Source organism: Xyrauchen texanus, chromosome 18, assembly GCF_025860055.1.
Source record: "Xyrauchen texanus isolate HMW12.3.18 chromosome 18, RBS_HiC_50CHRs, whole genome shotgun sequence".
In the NCBI taxonomy this organism is placed as follows: domain Eukaryota; kingdom Metazoa; phylum Chordata; class Actinopteri; order Cypriniformes; family Catostomidae; genus Xyrauchen; species Xyrauchen texanus.
Window position 1 is genome coordinate 25,705,953 of NC_068293.1, and position 20,190 is coordinate 25,726,142.

Consider the following 20,190-nt stretch of genomic DNA (forward strand, 5'->3'; position numbering starts at 1 on the left):
AGAAAGCTAAAAAATTAAGATATCTTTCACCTTTCAGCATGACCATGATCCAAAGCTCACATCCAAATCAACAAAAGCATGGCTTCAGCAAAAAAACAAAAGATTAATGTTTTGGAATGGCCCAGCCAGAGAACAGACCTGAATCCTATAGAAAATCTGTGGGGAGACCTGTAGAGGGCCATACACAGGAGATGCCCTCGCAATTTGACAGATCTGGAATGTTTTTGCAATGAAGAGTGTGAAAATATTCCCAAGTCAAGATGTGCCAGGCTAATAGACACTTATCCAAACAGACTGCTTGCTGTAATAAAATCAAAGGGTGCTTCAACTAAGTATTAGTTCAGGGTTGCGCACACTTATGCAGTTAGGTTATTCTAAGATTTTTATTTTTGCTCTCTGAAAAAATCTTGCATGCATTGTAATTTTAACATTAAAGGTGCAAAAATCATCTGATATGATTTATCTTTATTTAATTTTTTAAATCACAACAAAACCTGCTGTTTTAACAGGGGTGTGCAGACCTTTTATATCCAATGTATATATAATTAAATTCACAATATAAAACATTAAAACATTTGTTGTAGTGCTTTCTTTTCACAGGGTGAATAGAATTTGCAAATCACTCCTTTTCATTATTATTAGTATTTTCCATACTGTCCCATTTTTTTGGGGATTTAGGATTGTGTTATAAATAGAAAAATTATCAATTTAAATTAAAAATATATTAAATAAACACACATTTTTTCATTTCCTTTTCCACTGTCTTTTTTCTTTCACCTTCCCACCATCCCTATTTACCTGTTTAGCTCTCTGAACAAGCAGACAGACAGGCGCCATGGAAGACCCTGTCTGGCACTGTATGTGTGTAAGGTAGGCTATTGCCTGACAGTAAAATAGCACGATATGTGTGAGTGAGTGTGTGTGCATGTACACAGGACAATGAGAACAGGAGGTCCCTGCTTATCAGTGAAAAATGAAGACAAGCCTCCTCTCCCTCACCCTTATCATCCTCTGCTACCTGTGATCACATAAGCCTCCGGCGAGAACACACAGAGCCACATATGCAATCCAAAAACACTAATTTATTGTTAACTAATTGTTTGAAAGCAAATGTGAAGTGTATACTAACGCTAGCCTTGCTGGCTGTGAGCGCTCACTCTCTGTTTGAATCCAACTTCAAAGGCTACGATAAGAGTAGATGAAGTGCTTTCGGTGCTTGCGTAGGTTGGATTATTATGGTGAAGAACAAGAAATTGGTTGGCTGCAATTTGGCGAGAGTGATTTGAAAAGCTTGAAGGTACCACAGGGAAGTTTCTGCTTATTACATTAAAGATTTGAGCATCTTAGTAGAAAATCCACATTATAAAACGTGCAGCATGACCTAGAACATGACATTTTTTCATGCCATTTCCAAAGATGCTAAAAGTGTAAAACAGATTAGCAACACTACAGGCACAGAGGTTTAAGATAAACAGTGTGCAGAATTGAGACCAGCGCACAGCATGAGCAGTGATGTTCCTGATGGCTGTGAAGCATGGCTGCACATTTGAAGAAGGACTTGTCAGATATCTTGTTCCAAATTAAGATTTTGGGAGGTTTTTGTGTACAAGACATCTGATTGAGAGAGACCAGTTATCTGAAGGCAACTGATTTCAGTGTAGCACAGTGTGGAATTGTTTTAGGTTCTGAGGTTCACAGGATCTCAGTTAATCTCTGGCTCTCATTTGAATCCCTATCCCATTTTCATCTTCCTTCCACACTTATTCATGTGTGACTCAGGAGGAGGAAAAAACAAATCTCTGGTTCCTTGTTTCTATCCTTGTACTTGATTTCCATCAGGGGATGCCGACTGTTGGCGCACAAGGGCGATGTTTATATTCATTCATAGTTATTCATTGAAATGAGCTGCACTTTGCCTCTATAAAGGGGAATTCTCTCAATACCGAGATTGTGTGAATGCATTTTTCATAACCTATTCCCAAATGCAGCAGGGAAAAAGTACTGTGCTGCTTTGTTGTTTAAAACATGACATATTTAGAGTACACATAAATATGGTCATGAACGCAATGGCAGAAAAGCTTTCCCCTTAACTCTGGTAGACTGCCGGAATATCAGAAGGGTAATCGGCAAGCATTCCATAATACATTATCATGATATGCATGCCACAATATAGTATGACACATATTTTGATTCTTTGGTTTTACACTTTACAATAAGGTTCCATTTGTAAACATTAATTAACAACAGTAGTTAAAATAAACTAACAATGAACAATAGTTTTATGGCATTTATTAATCTTGGTTATTGTTAATTTCAACATATACAAATACATTTATAATTTAAAAGTTGTATATGATAACATTAATTAATGCATAATGAATTATCATCTAATCTAACAAATCACTAACAATGAACAATTGTATATTTATTAAGTAACATTAACAAAGATTATTAATTGCTGTCAAAATATATATTGTTCATTGTTTGTTCATGATACCTACTGCATTAATATTAATGAATGCAACCTTATTGTAAAGTGCTAACCATGGTTTTTGGAACCATGGTAATATCATTGTATTCTTTGAAGTACAGTAAACAAATTTGGTAATCACAATTTGATTTTGTAAGGCTTCCCCGCAGTAAAACAACATCAACATTAGGTTCCCTTTACAAAAAGCTTCACTATGATGCTGCGCTGCTAAGCGCTATGGGGAACAATCCTAGTTGTGACCGAGCTGAATAATGTGTGTAACACGTCACTGAACATTGACCGGAATTTATAGCCTCGGCTGATGTAATCAGTAGATGCAACTGCGGCCAGGCTATAAATGGATACGTCACCAGGTGTCGTCAGAAACTCTTTTTTCAGAGCGATTCTGTTTCTGTGTGTTTTACAAACCCTGTCAAAACTTTCTTTCCTCTGTTAGGAGTTAGAATTGGTTAGACAGTGTGCAGTGAATGTTTTTCTCTTTTGTTTAAAAAATATTATATACACATACATATATATATATATATATATATTTCTAAAAAAAGAAAAGAAAAAAAGAGAGAATGACTGAAAGCTGCAAACACTGCATACGTTTTTGCACTGTTTGTATGGGGGAAGAGCGCGCTGCTCTCGTGTTGCAGCAGGGCGGGTGCGAGCACTGCGATTTGCTTTAACAGGCAAAGTGCTTCGCGCTCGCCTCGCTTGCTTCCGGGAGTCAGCACTCACGAAAAAACAAAATCATAAATCGTTCGTGGGGCTCTTGCATGGATTTGGCTGAGGAGCAAGAGACGGGTTGATCACTTTCTCTCGCTCTCTCCCCAAACCCAGCTGGTCCTTCACATGATATCGAAGCAGGTTCCGACGCTTCTTCGGATCATGAGGAGGATCGTGATTCTCTTCCCGCCTCCGAGCTTTCCGTCCGCGATAAAAAATCTACGGAGGAATTGCTCGATGTTGTTACTCGTGCGGTTGCCAGATTGGATTGGCCATGCGAAAAAGAGATGCCAAATTAGGGGATAGATTTTATCTTCCAGTCTAAGAAAGGGAATGCCTCATGAGTCCCTTCCCTTCTTTGATAACCTCCATGAAGAGCTTTTTCGCTCATGGAGGAACCCCAAAAAAAAAAAAAAAAATGTATATATATATATTTTTTTTTTCTTCCCGTGTTCACATACCCTCGACGTCATTATATTCGACTATCGTGGGTGCTGAGGCACGGGGGTATTCAGTGATGCCGCCGGTCGGAGAGACGCTTGCGGGCTATCTCTCGCCGGGCTCGGCATCGTCACTTAAGAAGCCCTTTCTCCGCTCAAAGCCTTGTAGGACAACCTCCACTTTAGTGGGAAGGGCTTATCAAGCAGCAGGTCAGGCTGGTGCTGCTCTGCACTCTATGCTGTTTTACAGGCATACCAGGCCGACCTCCTGGACGACCTGAGTGTGGGTTCTGCGCTTGATGAGCAAGCCTCAGACCCGCCTCGGTCCTGTCTGAAGGGAGGCTCAAAAGCAAAGCGTGGTGAGTCGTGCTCCTCCTCCCAGGGATTGGGGACAGTCTCGCCACCCTCGCCAGCCCCCGAAGCAAGACCTCAGGACTATAATTTATAGTAAGAGAAAACCCTGACGGTCTTGCGCCTAGATTAGGGGGTAGCTCCCCTCGGGATGGGGTGCGTGCTTCACTTCACCCCTCCTGGTACCCCCTCGAAGCCCCTCCATTCCCGCCACCTCTTGGTGTTTCGGGTTGCAGAGGCTTCCGTCAAAATTGGGTGTTTTCGCTGTTCCTGCATTTTATTCAGGACGCGAAACACTTGACAACCCCTCAACAGGAAGTGTTAAAATATAATACCCATCTCAGAGATCCTGGCAGCGTGGAAACTTCTGCCAGATATATTCTTTTCTGTGGGTCTTATAAGGGCTTCAGGATTTAATTCACTCGCCGCTTTTCCGTGTTTCAACTGCGTGTTCTCACTACCGTAAACCCGATTTCTTTTTTATGTAAAAAAAAAAAAAAACCTCAATCTCCTGGTTAAAGGGGCCATGGTATGTGTTCCCCTTCCAGAGAGAGAGTTAGGATATTACACTAAATACTTCCCGTTTCCCATGGAGGGTGAGGGGTGGCGTCTGGCTTAGATCTTAAAGCTTGAACTGCCCGTGGGTGTTCAAGTCCAAGATGATGCCTGTCAAGACGGTCATGTCTCAAGCCCAACAACTCGTATGGCTGGTCACCATTGATCTTATGACGCACTTCTATACTTCATTTAGAAGTTCTGCCACAACATGGAAAGTTCCTGAGGTTCACTTCTGGGGGCGAAGTCTTCCAGTGTCAGGTTCTTTCACTTGGCCTAGCCCTTTTTACCCACACATTCACAATGCATGATGTAGCGCTGGCTCTTTGCGACTTCGGGGCATCTGCATTCTGAATTATGTAGACGACTGGCTGATCCTAGCACAGTTCCAGGAACTGGCAGTTCAGCACAGGGAGATCGTCTTAGCTCATCTGTTTCTCTGGGGTTGAGGCTCAATGCCAAGAAAAGCGTCCTCTCTCCCACTCAGAACACTGTCTATCGGGGCATCATATGGATTTCAATCACAATGCGGGCACAACTGTCTCCCGCTAGGATTGAGTCCATTCGGATCACCCTGAGCAAAGTCAGGCTAGGTCAAGGTTGCACTGTTATCAGTATCAACGATTTCCAGGTCTCAGGGCGACAGCGTCCACAGTGATCCCTCTGGACCTTCTGCTCATGAGATCGTTTTTGTTGTGGCCAAAAGCCAGGAGATTTCTTCCAAGGGCCAAAACCCCTAGGCTAAAAAGGGTTACGCGCCTCAGGCTTCGTTCCCTTTCTATGTGGTTCAGACACCGGTTTTCTGCCTTGGGTCCCACTCTAGGTGCGTCTTGTTGTCGCAGGCTGCTAACGACAGACGCCTCCCTGATGGGTGGGGTAGCAGCCTTAAGTGGTCGTCCAGCTTAAGGGGAAAGGAGGGTCGTCAGCTCGGTTGTCACAGTCACTGTCTCGGGTTGATGGCTGTATTTCTGGCCCTGAAATACCTCCTCCTGAGTATGCCATGTCTTGGTGCGGGTGGACAATACAGTGGTAGCCTCTTACATAAATCATGAAGGAGACCCACGTTCTTGTCAGTTGTATTTCTGACATGTCGGATTCTCCTTAGGGCCGAGGGCAAGCTCCTGTCACTCAGGTCAGTTATATCCCTGGATGCCCGTATATTGGAGCAGATTTACGGTCCAGACAGAAAATACCAACGGGGAAGTTAAGAACTCCAGTAGTTAGTAGTAGTTAGTAGTTGTCCAGAGTTCGCCAGCAAGGGTTTTTGCCTCTTACTGATAGCACCGTGCTGGCCGAACAGGGCTTGGTTCTCGGAGCTAATCTCTTCCCTCAACGGCTCGCCTTGGGCGATTCCGAACAGGAAGAATCTTCTATCTCAGGCAAAGGGCAATTTTTCATCCCCGCCCCGAATTGTGGAATCTTTCATGTTTGGCCCCTATGGGTACCAACTGAGGGACACAAGGCTTTCTCCTGAGGTTATCGAGACCTTTTTAAATGCCGGGCTTTTTCCACTTGGAACAAGTTTGGGTGAGATCTTAGGGCAGAAGAGGACCTCTTCGCCTCTATGAATAGCGCAACGTCTCCTCTACTTCTCCCTGAAATCACCCAGCCCCCTTGGGTCTGCACGTTAAGACACATACATGACCCATAATGCGTCTGTATGCGTTTCTTTCCCCGGTTTCTCTGCTCCCGGGAGTCTTGGCAATGTTCACCAGCAAGGGTCTTGCCTCCTATTAATGGCCGAACAGGATATGTTTCTCGGAGTTAATTCCTCTCCTCGACGGCTCGCCTTGGGCGATTCCTAACAGGGAGGACCTTCTCATCCTTAGCCCGAATTGTGAAACCTTTCATGTCTGGCCCCTAAGGGTACCAAATGAGGTTCACAGGGTTTTCTCTTGAGGTTATCGAGACCATTTCAAGTGCTAGGGCTCCCTCCACTTGGAACTGATCTGGGTAGATTTTACAGGGCAGAAGAGGACCTCTTCGCCTCTGTTGATAGCGCAATGTCTCCTCTACATGTCCCCGAGTCGCCCAGTCCCCCCCCTTTGGGAGGGGCTGATCGTAGTAACGCGTACATAGCACAAATGCACCTGCATGCGTTTCCTTCTACTAAAGTTCATATTACAGAACCAGCTAACTGCCAGTTTGCTTCAGTGCTGGATTTTCTGTAGACAGAACTGTCAGCGGGCATTTTCCTCGCCACTGCCAGGTTCTATGTGGCCACTGCGGTTTGCCACAGCTTGGTGGGCGGGGTGCCCTCAAAGAGGCATCCTCATTATTGCCCGGGCCTACGAGGCGCGCGGTCAAGCTTTGCCAGTAGGTTTTAGGGTGCACTCCACCAGCGGGCTCTCCTCCTCTAAAACCTTGGGTAGAGGTCTCCCTCTGCAGCAAGTTTGTGATGCGGCAGGCTGGTCCTCTCCACTCACATTCATCAGTTTTATGACAAGTTTGTGTTGCGATAGGGTTCTCTTCTCACACATTAATCGAACTTTATGGGTTAGATGCTTTGCTACTCCGGACTCTTATGTCCTTGAGTCGACATCTCAGCCCATGCCTAAACAAGTTTGTGATGCGACAGGCTGGTCCTCTCCGCACACATTCATCAATATGTAATGGTTTAGATGTTTATGCTACTCCGGGCTCTTATGCCCTTGAGTTGACATCTCAAGATCATGTCTGTACAACCGTAGGGGTCCGGACAGCCCCAAGTGCGGTGGCATGGGTATTGCGTTCCCCATAGCGCTTAGCAGTGCAGCATCATAGTGAAGCTTTTTGTAAAGGGAACGTCTCGGGTTACATGTGTAACCCATGTTCCCTTAAAAAAAAACGAAACGAGATGCTGCGCTTCTTTGCCGCACTGGGACGTCCCAGGACTGCTCTTCAAAAAGAAGTATCTGACAACACCTGGTGACGTATCCATTTATAGCCTGGCCGCAGATGCATCTAATGATTACACCAGCTGAGGCTATAAATTCCAGTCAATGTTCATTGACGTGTTACACACATTATTCAGCTCGGTCACAACTAGGATTGTTCCCCATAGTGCTTAGCAGCGCAGCATCATAGTGAAGCTTTTTGTAAAGGGAACATGGGTTACACATGTAACCTGAGACGTTTCATGTTTCAAATGAAAATGACGGCTTATTTACAGCTTTATTTTAAAAAACATCACATAGTAACAGCTATGACGCAAAACACCAGTTCACTTATGCCAAGTTTACACTACACGATTTTAAGCCCGATTCTCACTCGCCGACAGTTTTGTGGAGATTGCCGACAAAAGCCTGAAATCGTAGGCAAATCGGAGCTCGCTCCCGTGAACAACAGACACAATGTATGAACTATCAAAGACGCATTGCCTATGTCAGCGAGATATCTAGAATGTTAAATATCTGGACCTGTCTGCGATTCCAAATCACACAATATGAAATATGTTTTGACTGAATAAAACTGCAGCACTGACCTACAGCCAATGAGAGAGCATGAAACGGGGCATGGGAAGTTTCAGTGGGAGGAGTGCTGATGTACTTGCAACAGAACTTCAACATTGCTCCGGTATCAAGAAAGTCTCATTGGACTGAAGAAATGGATGAAAAATTTGTGAAACACTGGCACGAGCACCAGCGCCTATTTGATGTTTTATCTGAACTGTATCCAACCGGGTGGAGAAAGAGAAGAATTGGAGAGAAATTGCCAATTCTCTTGGACAGTCAGGTAAGCAAATATGTACATTTTTCAGTAGGAGGTACTTTTTCATATTGTGACCAATAAAATATATGATTAAAAACATACACATTATATTCTGAAATGCATAATCATGCATATATTTTCGTATCTCATATCACTTCTTGCGTGTACTTTGTTGTGAAATGTCTTGGTTTACATGTGTAACCCTTGTTCCCTGAAAAAAGAGAAATGAGATGCTGCGCTTTGCTTAGCGCTTTTGGGAACAATCCTGCATTGTGACCAGCTGTGAATATGTGTGTAACATGTCAATGAACATTGACCGGAATTTATTGCCTCGGCAGGTGAGATCATTAGATGCACCTGTGGCCAGACTATAAATAGACCAATAGACACCAGCGTGTCGTCAGATATCTTTTTCTGAAGAGCAGTTCTGGGACGTCCCAGTGCGGCAAAGAAGCGCAGCATCTCGTTCCGCTTTTTTCAGGGAACAAAGTTTACACATGTAACCCGAGACGTTCCCTTTACAAAAAGCTTCACTGTGATGCTGTGCTTTGCTAAGTGCTTTTGGGAACGCAATACCCACGCCGCCGCACTGGGGCTGTCCGGACCCCTACAGTTGTGAAGTGTGCTCACAATAAGAGGTCGACGACCCTCCTATCCCCTTGAGCTGGACGACCACTTAAGACCGCTACCCAGCCTGTCAGGGAGGCATCTGTCGTTAGCTGCCTGCACCGACGAGACGCACCTAGAGTGGGACCCAAGGTAAGAAACCAGGATCTGAACCACATAGCAAGGGAACGAAGCACGTGGCGTGTAACCCTTATTAGCCCTAGGGGACTGGCCCTTGGATGAAATCCCCTGGCTTTTAGCCACAGCTGAAATGGTCTCATATGGAGCAGGCCCAAAGGGATCACCGTGGACGCAGACGCCATGAGACCTACTATTTGTTGATATTGGTGAACAAGTGCAACCTTGACCTAGCCTGAGTTTGCTCAGGGTGTTCTGAATGGACGTGATACGAGCGGGAGACAACTGTGCCCGCATTGTGATCGAATTCCATATAACCCCCAGATAGGTGATTCCCCGGGTGGGAGAGAAAGCGCTCTTTGACGTTGAGTTTCAGACCCGGAGAAACCAGATGAGCTAAGACAATCCCTGTGCTGAACTGCCAGTTCTTGGAGCTGCGCTAAGATCAGCCAGTCGTCTATGTAATTCAGAATGCGAATGCCCCGGAGTCGCGAAGGAGCTAGTGCTGCATCCATGCATTTTGTGATAGGGCTAGGCCGAATGGAAGAACCTGATACTGGAAAGCTTCGTCCCCAAAAGCGAACCTCAGGCACTTCCTGTGCTGTGGCAGAATTCCAATATGGAAATATGAGTCCATGAGATCGATCGTGATCAGCCAATCGTAATGTTCAATCTGAGACACGACCGTCTTGACAGTTAGCATCTTGAACTTGAACACCCTGACCGAGCGGTTCAAGCCTTGAAGATGTAAAATCGGACGCAACCCCCAACCCCCTTCTTGGGGACCAGGAAGTGTCTGCTGTAATAGCCTGACTCTTTCTCTGGAAGGGAAACATGTTCATGGCCCCTTTGACCAAGAGATTTTGCAGCTCTTTCCACAGTAGACGTGTCTGCTCTGGTTTCACGATAGTGGGAACCACGGCATTGAAACGCGGAGGACAGCGAGCGAACCCACATAGAAATGCCTGGCAGAAGTTTCCACGCTGCCAGGTTCCCTGAGATGGGTATCAATTTCGACACTTCCTGTTGAGGGGATGTCGAGTGTTCCACGTCCTGGATAAAGGCAGGAAGGAACGGTACACCCAACTCTTTGTTGGAAGCCTCTGTCACCCGAAACACCAAAGGCGGCGGGAGTGAAGAGGTTTCGTGAGGGTATCGGGAGGGCCGAAGTGGATGGTACACGCCTCGTCCCGAGAGGAACCACCCCCACAAGGCTGGGTACAAGACCATCAGGGTTTCTTTCTTTTAGAAATCACGACCCTGAGGTCCTACTTCGGTGGCTGCTGAGGGCGACGAGACTGCCCCCAGTCTTTACAAGGGGGAGCACGACTCGCCACATTCTGCCTAGCAGAGTCAGGGCGGGACTGGGTGGCTGACGGCCCCGCCCCCCTGAGTGCGGCGAGGAAAAAACTTGACGAAGGCTTCCTCGTGGCTTTTCGCCTCCTGGAATCTGGAGATAACCGTATTCATGGCGTCTCTGAAGAGACCGGAAGGCGAAACCGGGGCATTGAGTGGGAAAACCCTGTCCTTTAAGGTTAAGCCGTAAATGCCTCTCCATGCTGACTAAAGCGGACATAGACCGACCAATGGCACAGGCTGTCTGCTTGGTCGCACGGAGAGATAAATCTGTGGCTCGACGAAGTTCAGAAAAGGCTTCTTCGTCGAGCGTTGCACCCGCACTCAGGTCTTTCAGTAGGTCAGCCTGGTACGCCTGTAACACGGCCATGGTGTGCAGCGCAGCACCAGCCTGACCTGCCACTTGATAAGCCCTCCCCACTAGCATGGAGGTAGTCCTGCATGGCTTTGTGGGGATAGCGGGTTTCGTCAGTGATGATGCCGAACCCGGCAAGCATCTCTTCGACCGGCGGCATCATTGAATACCCCCGTCTCTCAGCACCCACGATAGTCGAGTATAAAGATGTCGAGGGTATGTGAACACGGGAAGTATATGGGTTCCACCATGAGTGAGAAAGCTTGTCATGGAGGTCATTAAAGAAAGGAAGGGACTAATATAGCGTTCCCTTTTTTTTTTTTTTTTGTGGCTACCAGACAGAAATCAGTCTTATAGTTTGGAGCGTTTGGGGGGTCTCTTGTTCACATTGTCAGTCTAGCTGTAGTCTTGCCACAAATCACTATGGGGATGGCTACAAATCACTCCCCCGTCCACCATTTTGCAAATCGGACCACTCTTCCATTCTGCTTCTGCCCGCTTACAGGCAGAAAGTGAAACGGGAAGCACACACCCTCAGAACGATCCAGTGCTGGTCGGACCATTCAGACTCTGCACTACAAGACTGTTTTGATCACGTGGACTGGAAGATGTTCCGGTCCGCCTCTGATGACGACATCGAGGTTTACGCTGACAGCGTAACGTGTTTCATCAGGAAGTGCGTAGAGGACGTTGTTCCGATCCAAAAAATACGGACATACCCCAACGAGAAAACATGGGTTAACCGCCATTTCGCTTTTAATTCTTCTAACGCGGAGGAGCGTAAACAAGCCAGTTATGCCCTCCGTAACACTATCAGTGCAGCCAAACGCCAGTACAGGCACAGACTTGAAGGTCAATTCAACACCACCGACTCTAGAAATATGTGGCAGGGAATTATCACCATCACGGACTACAAACGGAATAAAGACTCCGCCGTGAACACCGCTGCATCTCTCCCGGACGAACTTAATATATTTTATGCTCGTTTCGAGGACAACAACACCGCCCTCACGGAGAGAGCACTCGCGTCTGATGCGCGGGTCCAGACGGCATTCCGGGCCGCGTCATCAGAGCGTGCGCGAATCAACTGGCTGGTGTTTTTACGGACATTTTCAATCTGTCCCTCTCCCTGTCTGTAGTCCCCACATGCTTCAAAACATCAACCATTGTGCCTATACCGAAGCAAGCCATAATCACTTGCTTTAATGAATGGCGTCCTGTTGCTCTGACGCCCATCATCAGCAAATGCTTTGAGAGGTTAATCAGAGATTACATCTGCTCTGTGCTGCCCCCCTCTTTGGACCCATTGTAGTTTGCCTACCGCAACAACCGCTCCACTGATGATGCCATTGCATCTACACTACACACTGCTCTCTCCCATCTGGAAAAAAGGAACATATATGTGAGAATGCTGTTTGTATACATTCAACACCATAGTGCCCTCCAAGCAGCTGGATCCTGGATTTCCTGTCAGGCAGACGTCAGGTGGTTAGAATGGGCAGCAACATCTCCTCATCACTGACCCTCAACACTGGAGCCCCACAGGGCTGTGTTCTCAGCCCACTCCTGTATTCACTATACACACACATGACTGTGTGGCAACACAAAGCTCCAATGCCATCATTAAGTTTGCTGACGATACGACGGTGGTAGGTCTGATCACTGACAATGATGAAATAGCCTACAGAGAGAAGGTGCACACTCTGACACGCTGGTGTCAGGAGCACAACCTTTCCCTCAACATCAGTAAAACCAAGGAGCTTGTAGTGGACTTCAGGACGAAAGACGGAGAACACAGCCCCATCACCATCAATGGAGCACCGGTAGAGAGAGTCTCAAGTTCCTCGGTGTCCACATTACTGAGGAACTCACATGATCCGTCCACACTGAGGCCGTTGTGAAGAAGGCTCACCAGCGTCTCTTCTTCCTGAGACAGCTGAGGAAGTTTGGAATGAATCACCACATCACCGCCTGGTATGGCAATAGCACCGCCCACAACCGCAAAGCCCTGCAAAGGGTGGTGCGAACTGCCAGAAACATCAAGGTGAGCTTCCCTCCCTCCAGGACATATATACCAGGCGGTGTGTGAAAAAAGCTCGGAGGATCATCAGAGACTCCAGCCACCCGAGTCATGGTCTGTTCTCACTGCTACCATCAGGCACACGGTATCGCAGCATCCCGCACCAGCCGACTACATGACAGCTTCTTCCCCCAAGCAGTCAGACTGTTGAACACTTGATCTATCAGGATCAATAATTAGCACTGCACTTTATTAATCTATAATCTCACACTGGACTGTCAACATATTCTCCTCAATACAACTACTGTATATATGTATATATATATATATATATATATATATATATATATATATATATATATATATATCATATACTCTTTACTTATTGTATTGTATATTGTGTATTCTATATTGTGTGTATTGTTTACTGTACGTTGTATATAATTATTGTGTTGTGTAAGTATGTGTGCATTTGATATGTAAATTATGTTGTTTACTGTAATTGGTATGTCTTGTCACTGTCATGACTGCTATGTTGCTCGGAACTGCACACAAGAATTTCACCTACTGTTGCACTTGTGTACATGGTAGTGTGACAATAAAGTGATTTGATTTGATTTGATTTGAATTTGGAGTCCAGGCAGAGTCGTCGAGGATTCATCAATAGTGAAATGTTTTGTGTTCACCCCAGTCACAGATTCGTCGTGTAATTTGAAAATGCTATGAATTCCATGACAAGATAGACAGTTGTGTAATATGAACGGTACCACGATCCGACGTCTTTGAAAGTCGTGTAGTGTGTAGGAGGCATTAGCTAATGCTCAATTACTTAACACAATAAAAAAGTGTTACGTAATGAAAATAATTTCCATTAAATCCTTAAAAACAATAAGGCACTTAAACACTGGGAGATTTACACTTGGTCACTTATTTTTCGCTTACTAGATTGCTCTGCAATCATGAAAAGACCAAGTGTAAATTTCCTAAACTCTGTCAAGTGTAAAATGCATATGGCTGTTCAAGACACATATGTAAACTTTATTTATTTGCATAGTGTTTGGGTAGCACCAAACATAATAACAAATTATGAAATGTCTTACAGGTAAAAAGAGCGAATCACCTTTTAGATACAGACATCGCCTGTCAAACATCTCGAGAACACTCATGTGCATTAGCTATACAAGCCAGGAACATTTTGTTTTTAACGTAATATGAGGTAAAGAAGCATAATTTATGATACCATTTTTGGCACATTTTACTGCTGCAGTGAAATATGTTCTTTGATTGTAATATTGACCAACCGTTTTTTTATATTTGAGTGTTTCCCCATTCAAGTAGATATGAGCTGCACTGTCATGACTGGAAATAGCCTCCAAAAATGGCAGACAGTGGACTGACCTACTAGAAAAATGTTATCAGGGTGAGTAAATAATGACTTAATTTTTATTTTTGGGTGAACTATTCCATTAAATAACTCTGAATATTTATTTTATATCCAACAGTACAGCAGTGACTAAACCACTTCTGTACAGAAGTATATAAAAACTTAAATAATGAGTTAAAATAAAGCATTCATAAAGCAGCAGCTTTAAAAGCCCTTCAGAATAATAAAATATTAGCAACAAGTCCTTTCATTTGAAAAATGCTAATAAACTAGCACACACTCGATGTGGCACTGAGCTACTTGAAGACATAAGGAGGTGAGGGGATTGTGGGTAATGGATCTGTAGAGGGCCGCAAGTGGGCGAAAAGGGATCTAAATGTCCTTCAGAAATGCATCCACGGTTACTCACGCTAACGTTATCGTTTGTCTACAGGGAAGACGCCAAGAGCCTCTTGTGTAGGAGGAGACTTGATTGACACTTGCAAGCTATTTGCTTGTCAGATTATCACTCTTGAGACTGAGGTGTTGCTGTTGACTTGCACATTTATTCATAAAAAGGCATAGATGTGTGAATGTATGACTGTTTATGTGTTTCAGTATGTCTAAATGTGTTAGTGTAGAATGTCAGATAAGAGGGATTCTATGTACTTTGAAATGCTTTAACATTATAACTAATTTTTTTCTCAGCAAGGATAACATTTGTATAAGATGTCTGTGACAGCAGACTAACATTGGCAGGTGTAATGTAGATTTTGCCACAGATCTGTTATAGCCATACTGATCTAATCAATGTGTTTGGAATTTTTTTGTATAAATTTTGTCCTGAAAGCATTGTGACCATCCATGTGCTGGTTCTTTAAATAATGTGTGAAGGCTTTACTTGTCCTTAACAGATGATAATGTAACATGAAGAAGAGTTTTTAATATCTAAAGAGCCATACAGCCAACTCAAGAACCCTATACAGTGAAAAATGGTTATTGATAAGAAAATGTTTTTTTGCTGAACCTAAGTTGCCACACAAACTATTTAAGAACCTTTGGAGTAATTTACCCAAAAATGAAAATTCCTCACACAAAGTTGTCGTATGCTGTCAGTAGACTTGTGATATATCATGTAAGACATATGGGTGGATACTTTTATGTTACTTTTGAGCTGCTTTTTGTCACTTTCAGAGTCTCAAAAGCCTCAGTCCCATTGATAAATCTCACTCTGTAAATTGTTCAATAGATCTTAATGTGTTCCATAGAAGAAAGAAAATATATGGTTTTGGAATGACATGAGGGTGACTAAATAGTGAAATCATTTTCATGTTTGGGAAATCTTACCTTCAAGAATGTAATTGGGGGCTAATAGTACAGCTCATTTGCTAAACCCCTGACAGAGTTACTGGGAAAACCCCTATATGAAATTGACTTTTACATTTATAATTGCAGGTTACATTTCACATTCCAGGTAATTAATTTAATTTCACATCATTAAATTATCTGATTTAGATCCACATAGCCTATTATGTGATAACATGAGAACTCTGGCATTCTATTGATTAGCTCTTTGGCATTTATTAGTCATGTTTGTTACATTGATTTTATGTTTGTACTTGTACTCACAGTTCTATGGCCTTGTTCCACATGATAATGTATCCAGACAAAATGAAGGATTCGATGTTCACTATGTGCGTATTTCCACGCTCCGTCCCCACGTAAAGCCATTTACTTTGAAACGGAAGATGACAAAACGTGATCCTAAAATAGACAGAAAAAAGGAGGAATCATATTTGTTCAATAGAAAGCAAGATCTGAAGAGATCACACAGAGTATGTTAGCTTCATATTAAAGTCTGTAATTACTATCTCACTATGAAGAAACCACAGGCAAATAATTACCATTATGACTATGACTATGCTTCATGGGTTTTATTCATACACAATTATACATCAATCATATTTGAGCAAATTACACGGCAGTGACCCTTTTCCAGAAAGTTGTAGATGTTATTGCAATAATATTGTTATGTGTAATGAGTACTGCAGTACATATATGCATTACAGGTACAGTAAGTGGTTAGACAGCACAAAACATAACAAGAGCCATAAACTGTGCAGTACACAAATAATAATGTGTTTATATTGTGACATTCTGTTTGCAGTGTTAGTCGATGATATGATTGGTTTTATATCTCGTGAATTTTTGGAAGAAAATGCCAACTAGGCATGCACAGCTTTCAGCACTCAGCATACAAAACTCAACAATGGTGACAATTAACAAACAATGTAAAAGAAAATAATACTGATGATGATTGTGATTCTACAACACAGCACTGCAAAAAAATTTACATTTCAGTAGTTTGTTTGTTAATGTAATCTTGTATAGAAGAGATAAACTTCTTTGGCTTGCTGTTCGTATTGAGCTTTAGACTCAACTCGAGTCTTGATTACCACAATCAATTTGAATCTAGAGAACAAGTGGAGATGGGGTGGAGGAGGGATGTCTGGAGAATTGTCACGGAAAGCAGGTAAGCAGCGGCTTATATACACTATTTGATTTGTGATTTGTCAGATTAAAATTAACATGCTCATCCTGAACCTCTGTTAATTAACTCCTGTCCTGTTCATTTTGAAGTCACAGTTCAGTACATTTCTCTTAATTGTGATAAATTGTAAAAATACTACTGTAAAATATACTGTGAAAGTATAAAATATACTTTAATTTAATGTAAACTCACAGTTATTTATTTACAGTGCATTATTTGTCCTTCTGTGATTATTAAACAATAGAAGGCTGTGATTTAATTAAAAGAATTAATATAATATGTATGTATGTTCTGTGTGTTAAAAGCGAAGGGGTGGTGCTTTGTCTCACACAAACTATATTACTGGTGGTAATCAGAGTATGGTTCACTTTAAGTCTGTGGTGAAGTTCACTTTTAACATTGCGAAGGCAAAGGACTCCAGGTTCACATTCACATAAAGCCAAAATGTTGCCTGTCACAAGGTACTTCACAATAGTTGTACTTTATAATAATAACTTGAAGTTACTAGTTTGTGATTTTAGCACACTTAGCACACATTTTAGCACACACATACAAGCTTGTTTCAATAATGTGATGATAACAATGCCTGTCATTAGAGCTAAATAAACCCTCAAAATGTGATCAGGTCGCGGTGGGGTTTTTGTATCACACTGAAGGGGTTTATTTTTGAATAATGACCAGCAAACTGTTCATTATTCAACTTGTTTCATAAAACAATGTAATATGAGGTATTAAGATTATCATATCCTAATTCAGAATGCAAAATAATTTTTTTCTGAAAACAATTGCAAAATTATAATTGGACCATATCGAGCAGTCATATTCCGAGCCATTCATGACTGGACACTAACTTTCAGTGATTCAGTTCTCTGTGGTCCTCTTTAGCAGTTGAAGTAACTCTTGTCATACTTTTTTCTGGTGTTGTCGGGTTTGGATCTGCTCTGAGGCTCATGTCATTCAAATCAGCCCCTCTGGAGTAAACTTGTGTGTATTTTTTGGGATGCAGCAGTTAATTGGAACACTATTACCTCAAGACAAACTGGACCTAATGAACCATGAGTGAGACGTGATGAGACACTAAATCTTGAAACTTAAAAATGCAATATTGTTATGCAGATCCACAAATATCTGTTTCCTTTGTTTTGGTGTATCAAATGATAGTCTTTTCATGTCAGCATAGTTTGAGACTATATGACACGTGAGACTATATCGCATTAAACAATTTCCCATGCTGCTGTGTTTGTGTACATAATATGATGCTGTCTCCAGTGTCATGAAAAGGTTAAAAGATAGATAGCACATAGCAGATGCTTAGAACCTTAATTACAAAATAATTACAAAATTAGGCAGTCTATTAGCACTCTGATTTATCACTGTTACTGTCACAATAGAAACACTCCAGGCAATGCATCTAATAACAAGTCACATATTTACATATCTATGTAAACAGTGTTTATTATTGAAACTGAGGTGTGTACTGCTAATCATTGTTGCTATACATATGATTCTAGCTAAGGTTATGTGTGTAATTGTTTGGATGCTATTTTATTTTCTCGCATCTCAATGTAATACTGTATGCAAGCCATTCATTGGTTGGCTTACTGAAGAATGTAAACACCATTGGGAAATATTGCAAGCCAGATTCAAAATTGCATAGCATGTCACAGCTCAATGTGACATACCACACATAAACTTTCTTGATAATATAAATCAGCCATTAAGTAATTATTAAAAACAATCAATAGTCTGTTTGAGACTTTTCACGATGACATTCATCCAGTGGCAGCATCCATCATGCTCATAAGCATGTTAACTAGAAAATAGAGACAACACACAGCACTTCACTGCTGTCCACACTCATTATGTCTCTCTCTCTGTTTCCCTCCCCTTATGCCCCAAGGGTCCTCAGACAGTCGGGTTGATTGGACATGAAGGTTGTGAGATGTTGGACAGACAGCTAAACTTGTCAGTGTTAGAATGCAAATAGAGCATCTGTCCATTCTAATGCGTGGTTTCCTGTTTCTGATTGCTGCACTTAGAAAGTCCAAATTAGAAAAAGACTATGCCAGTGATAAAGGCATTTAGCGAGCAACTGTGCAAAAATGCTTATGCCTTGGTTTTTAAGGATAGTTAAGTTTTAGGTCATAGTTGAATATGATGTGTATGATAGAGTAACCTTCAAATGTCTGTGCCAGTAAAACGGATGTGACAGTTGCACCACTTTTACATGTGATATTTCAATGCAAAACCTGCACCTTATTCACTAACCTCCCACAATCTAGTTCAAGCAAATAGTGCTGCATATTGGGTATTTAAGGTAGGTTATTGTTATCCTTTCTGTGCAAACACCTCCTTTCTGTTTACATTAGATTTACTGAAGACTGCACTTCATTCACAAACCTATTTGCCCAATGCAATGAACAAAGCGCTATTACCGAATGAGGAAATTATGCAGAAATTTAGTTTTTTTAAACAGATCTGGGAATTTATTTTCTTTTTTTTTTTATTATTATTTGCACTAATGCCCACAACATGTTAATGGCAATGGTAATGTATACATTGTTGCATTATGAACTACAGTAGTTCAAACACTCCCACATTCATACGGCAGGTTATACGGCAGGTGTAATCATTATTTGATTAAATCCTACTTCTGTGATTGATTGAAAATATACATATTTTCAATCTGTTTTAAAATAAATTATTTTACAGAATATTTTCCTCAGGTGGTAATAGCGCTTTGTTCATTGTGCTGGGCAAATAGCACGGAGGTTTGCGAATTATATGCAGTCTTCAGTAAGTCTAATTTAAATAGAAAGTAGGTGTGTGTGCAGAAAGGACAACACTAATGTCTAGGTTCCCTGATGGAAGGAACGAGATGTTGTTTTGATTGAAGCGACACTTAGGATCTTTCTTGAGAGCCTTTTGCATCTCTGATCTATTCTTTCAGGGAGCACCTATTCCAGTACAGAGCAGTTAGTACCCGTAGTGTGTCTGGTCAGGAATTCCTCTGCTGAATTTGCGAATGAGAGGGCTAGGGAGGAAAGACATCCAGGGAACTTTCCTGAGAGAAAGAGCGCACGTGATCGCCTTAGTGGAGGGGAAGGGCACTATGTGCAAGCGGAACACCCGGTCAGTAATCCGTATTACCGAGTTCTACGTGCTCGGACCATATAGAATACGAGATGAAACCGACTCAACCCTGAGATTGTAGAATCTCGTAAAGGTATTGGATGTTGCCCAGCCTGCCGCTCTGCAGATGTCTGCTAGGGAGGTGCCGTTGGCCAGTGCCCACGAGGATGCCACACTTCTCGTCAAGTGTGCTCAAACCCACAAGGGGGCGGGCAAGGCCTGGGTCTGATAGCCCAAAACGATTGCGTTAACGACCCAGTGGGCTAGCCTCTGTTTGAAGACAGATTTCCCTTTCTGGTGTCCACCAAAGCAGACAAAGAGCTGCTCAGAACATCTAAAGCTCTGTGTGCGGTCGACATAGGTACGCAAAGCACGCACCGGACACAGCAATGAAAAGGCTGTGTCTACCTCCTCCCGAGGCAGCACTTGAA

At 42.8% G+C, this 20,190-nt stretch overlaps 1 protein-coding gene across 2 annotated transcripts in view; it reads right to left on the reverse strand.

Annotated features, from left to right (window-relative positions):
* Window positions 1-20,190, reverse strand: part of stxbp5l (syntaxin binding protein 5L) — a 252,949-nt gene that overhangs the window by 100,057 nt on the left and 132,702 nt on the right. For both annotated transcript variants that reach the window (XM_052148848.1, XM_052148847.1), the window contains exon 5: window positions 15,706-15,840. In XM_052148848.1, the coding sequence (XP_052004808.1) occupies window positions 15,706-15,840 (135 nt within the window). The remainder of the gene's footprint in view (window positions 1-15,705; window positions 15,841-20,190) is intronic.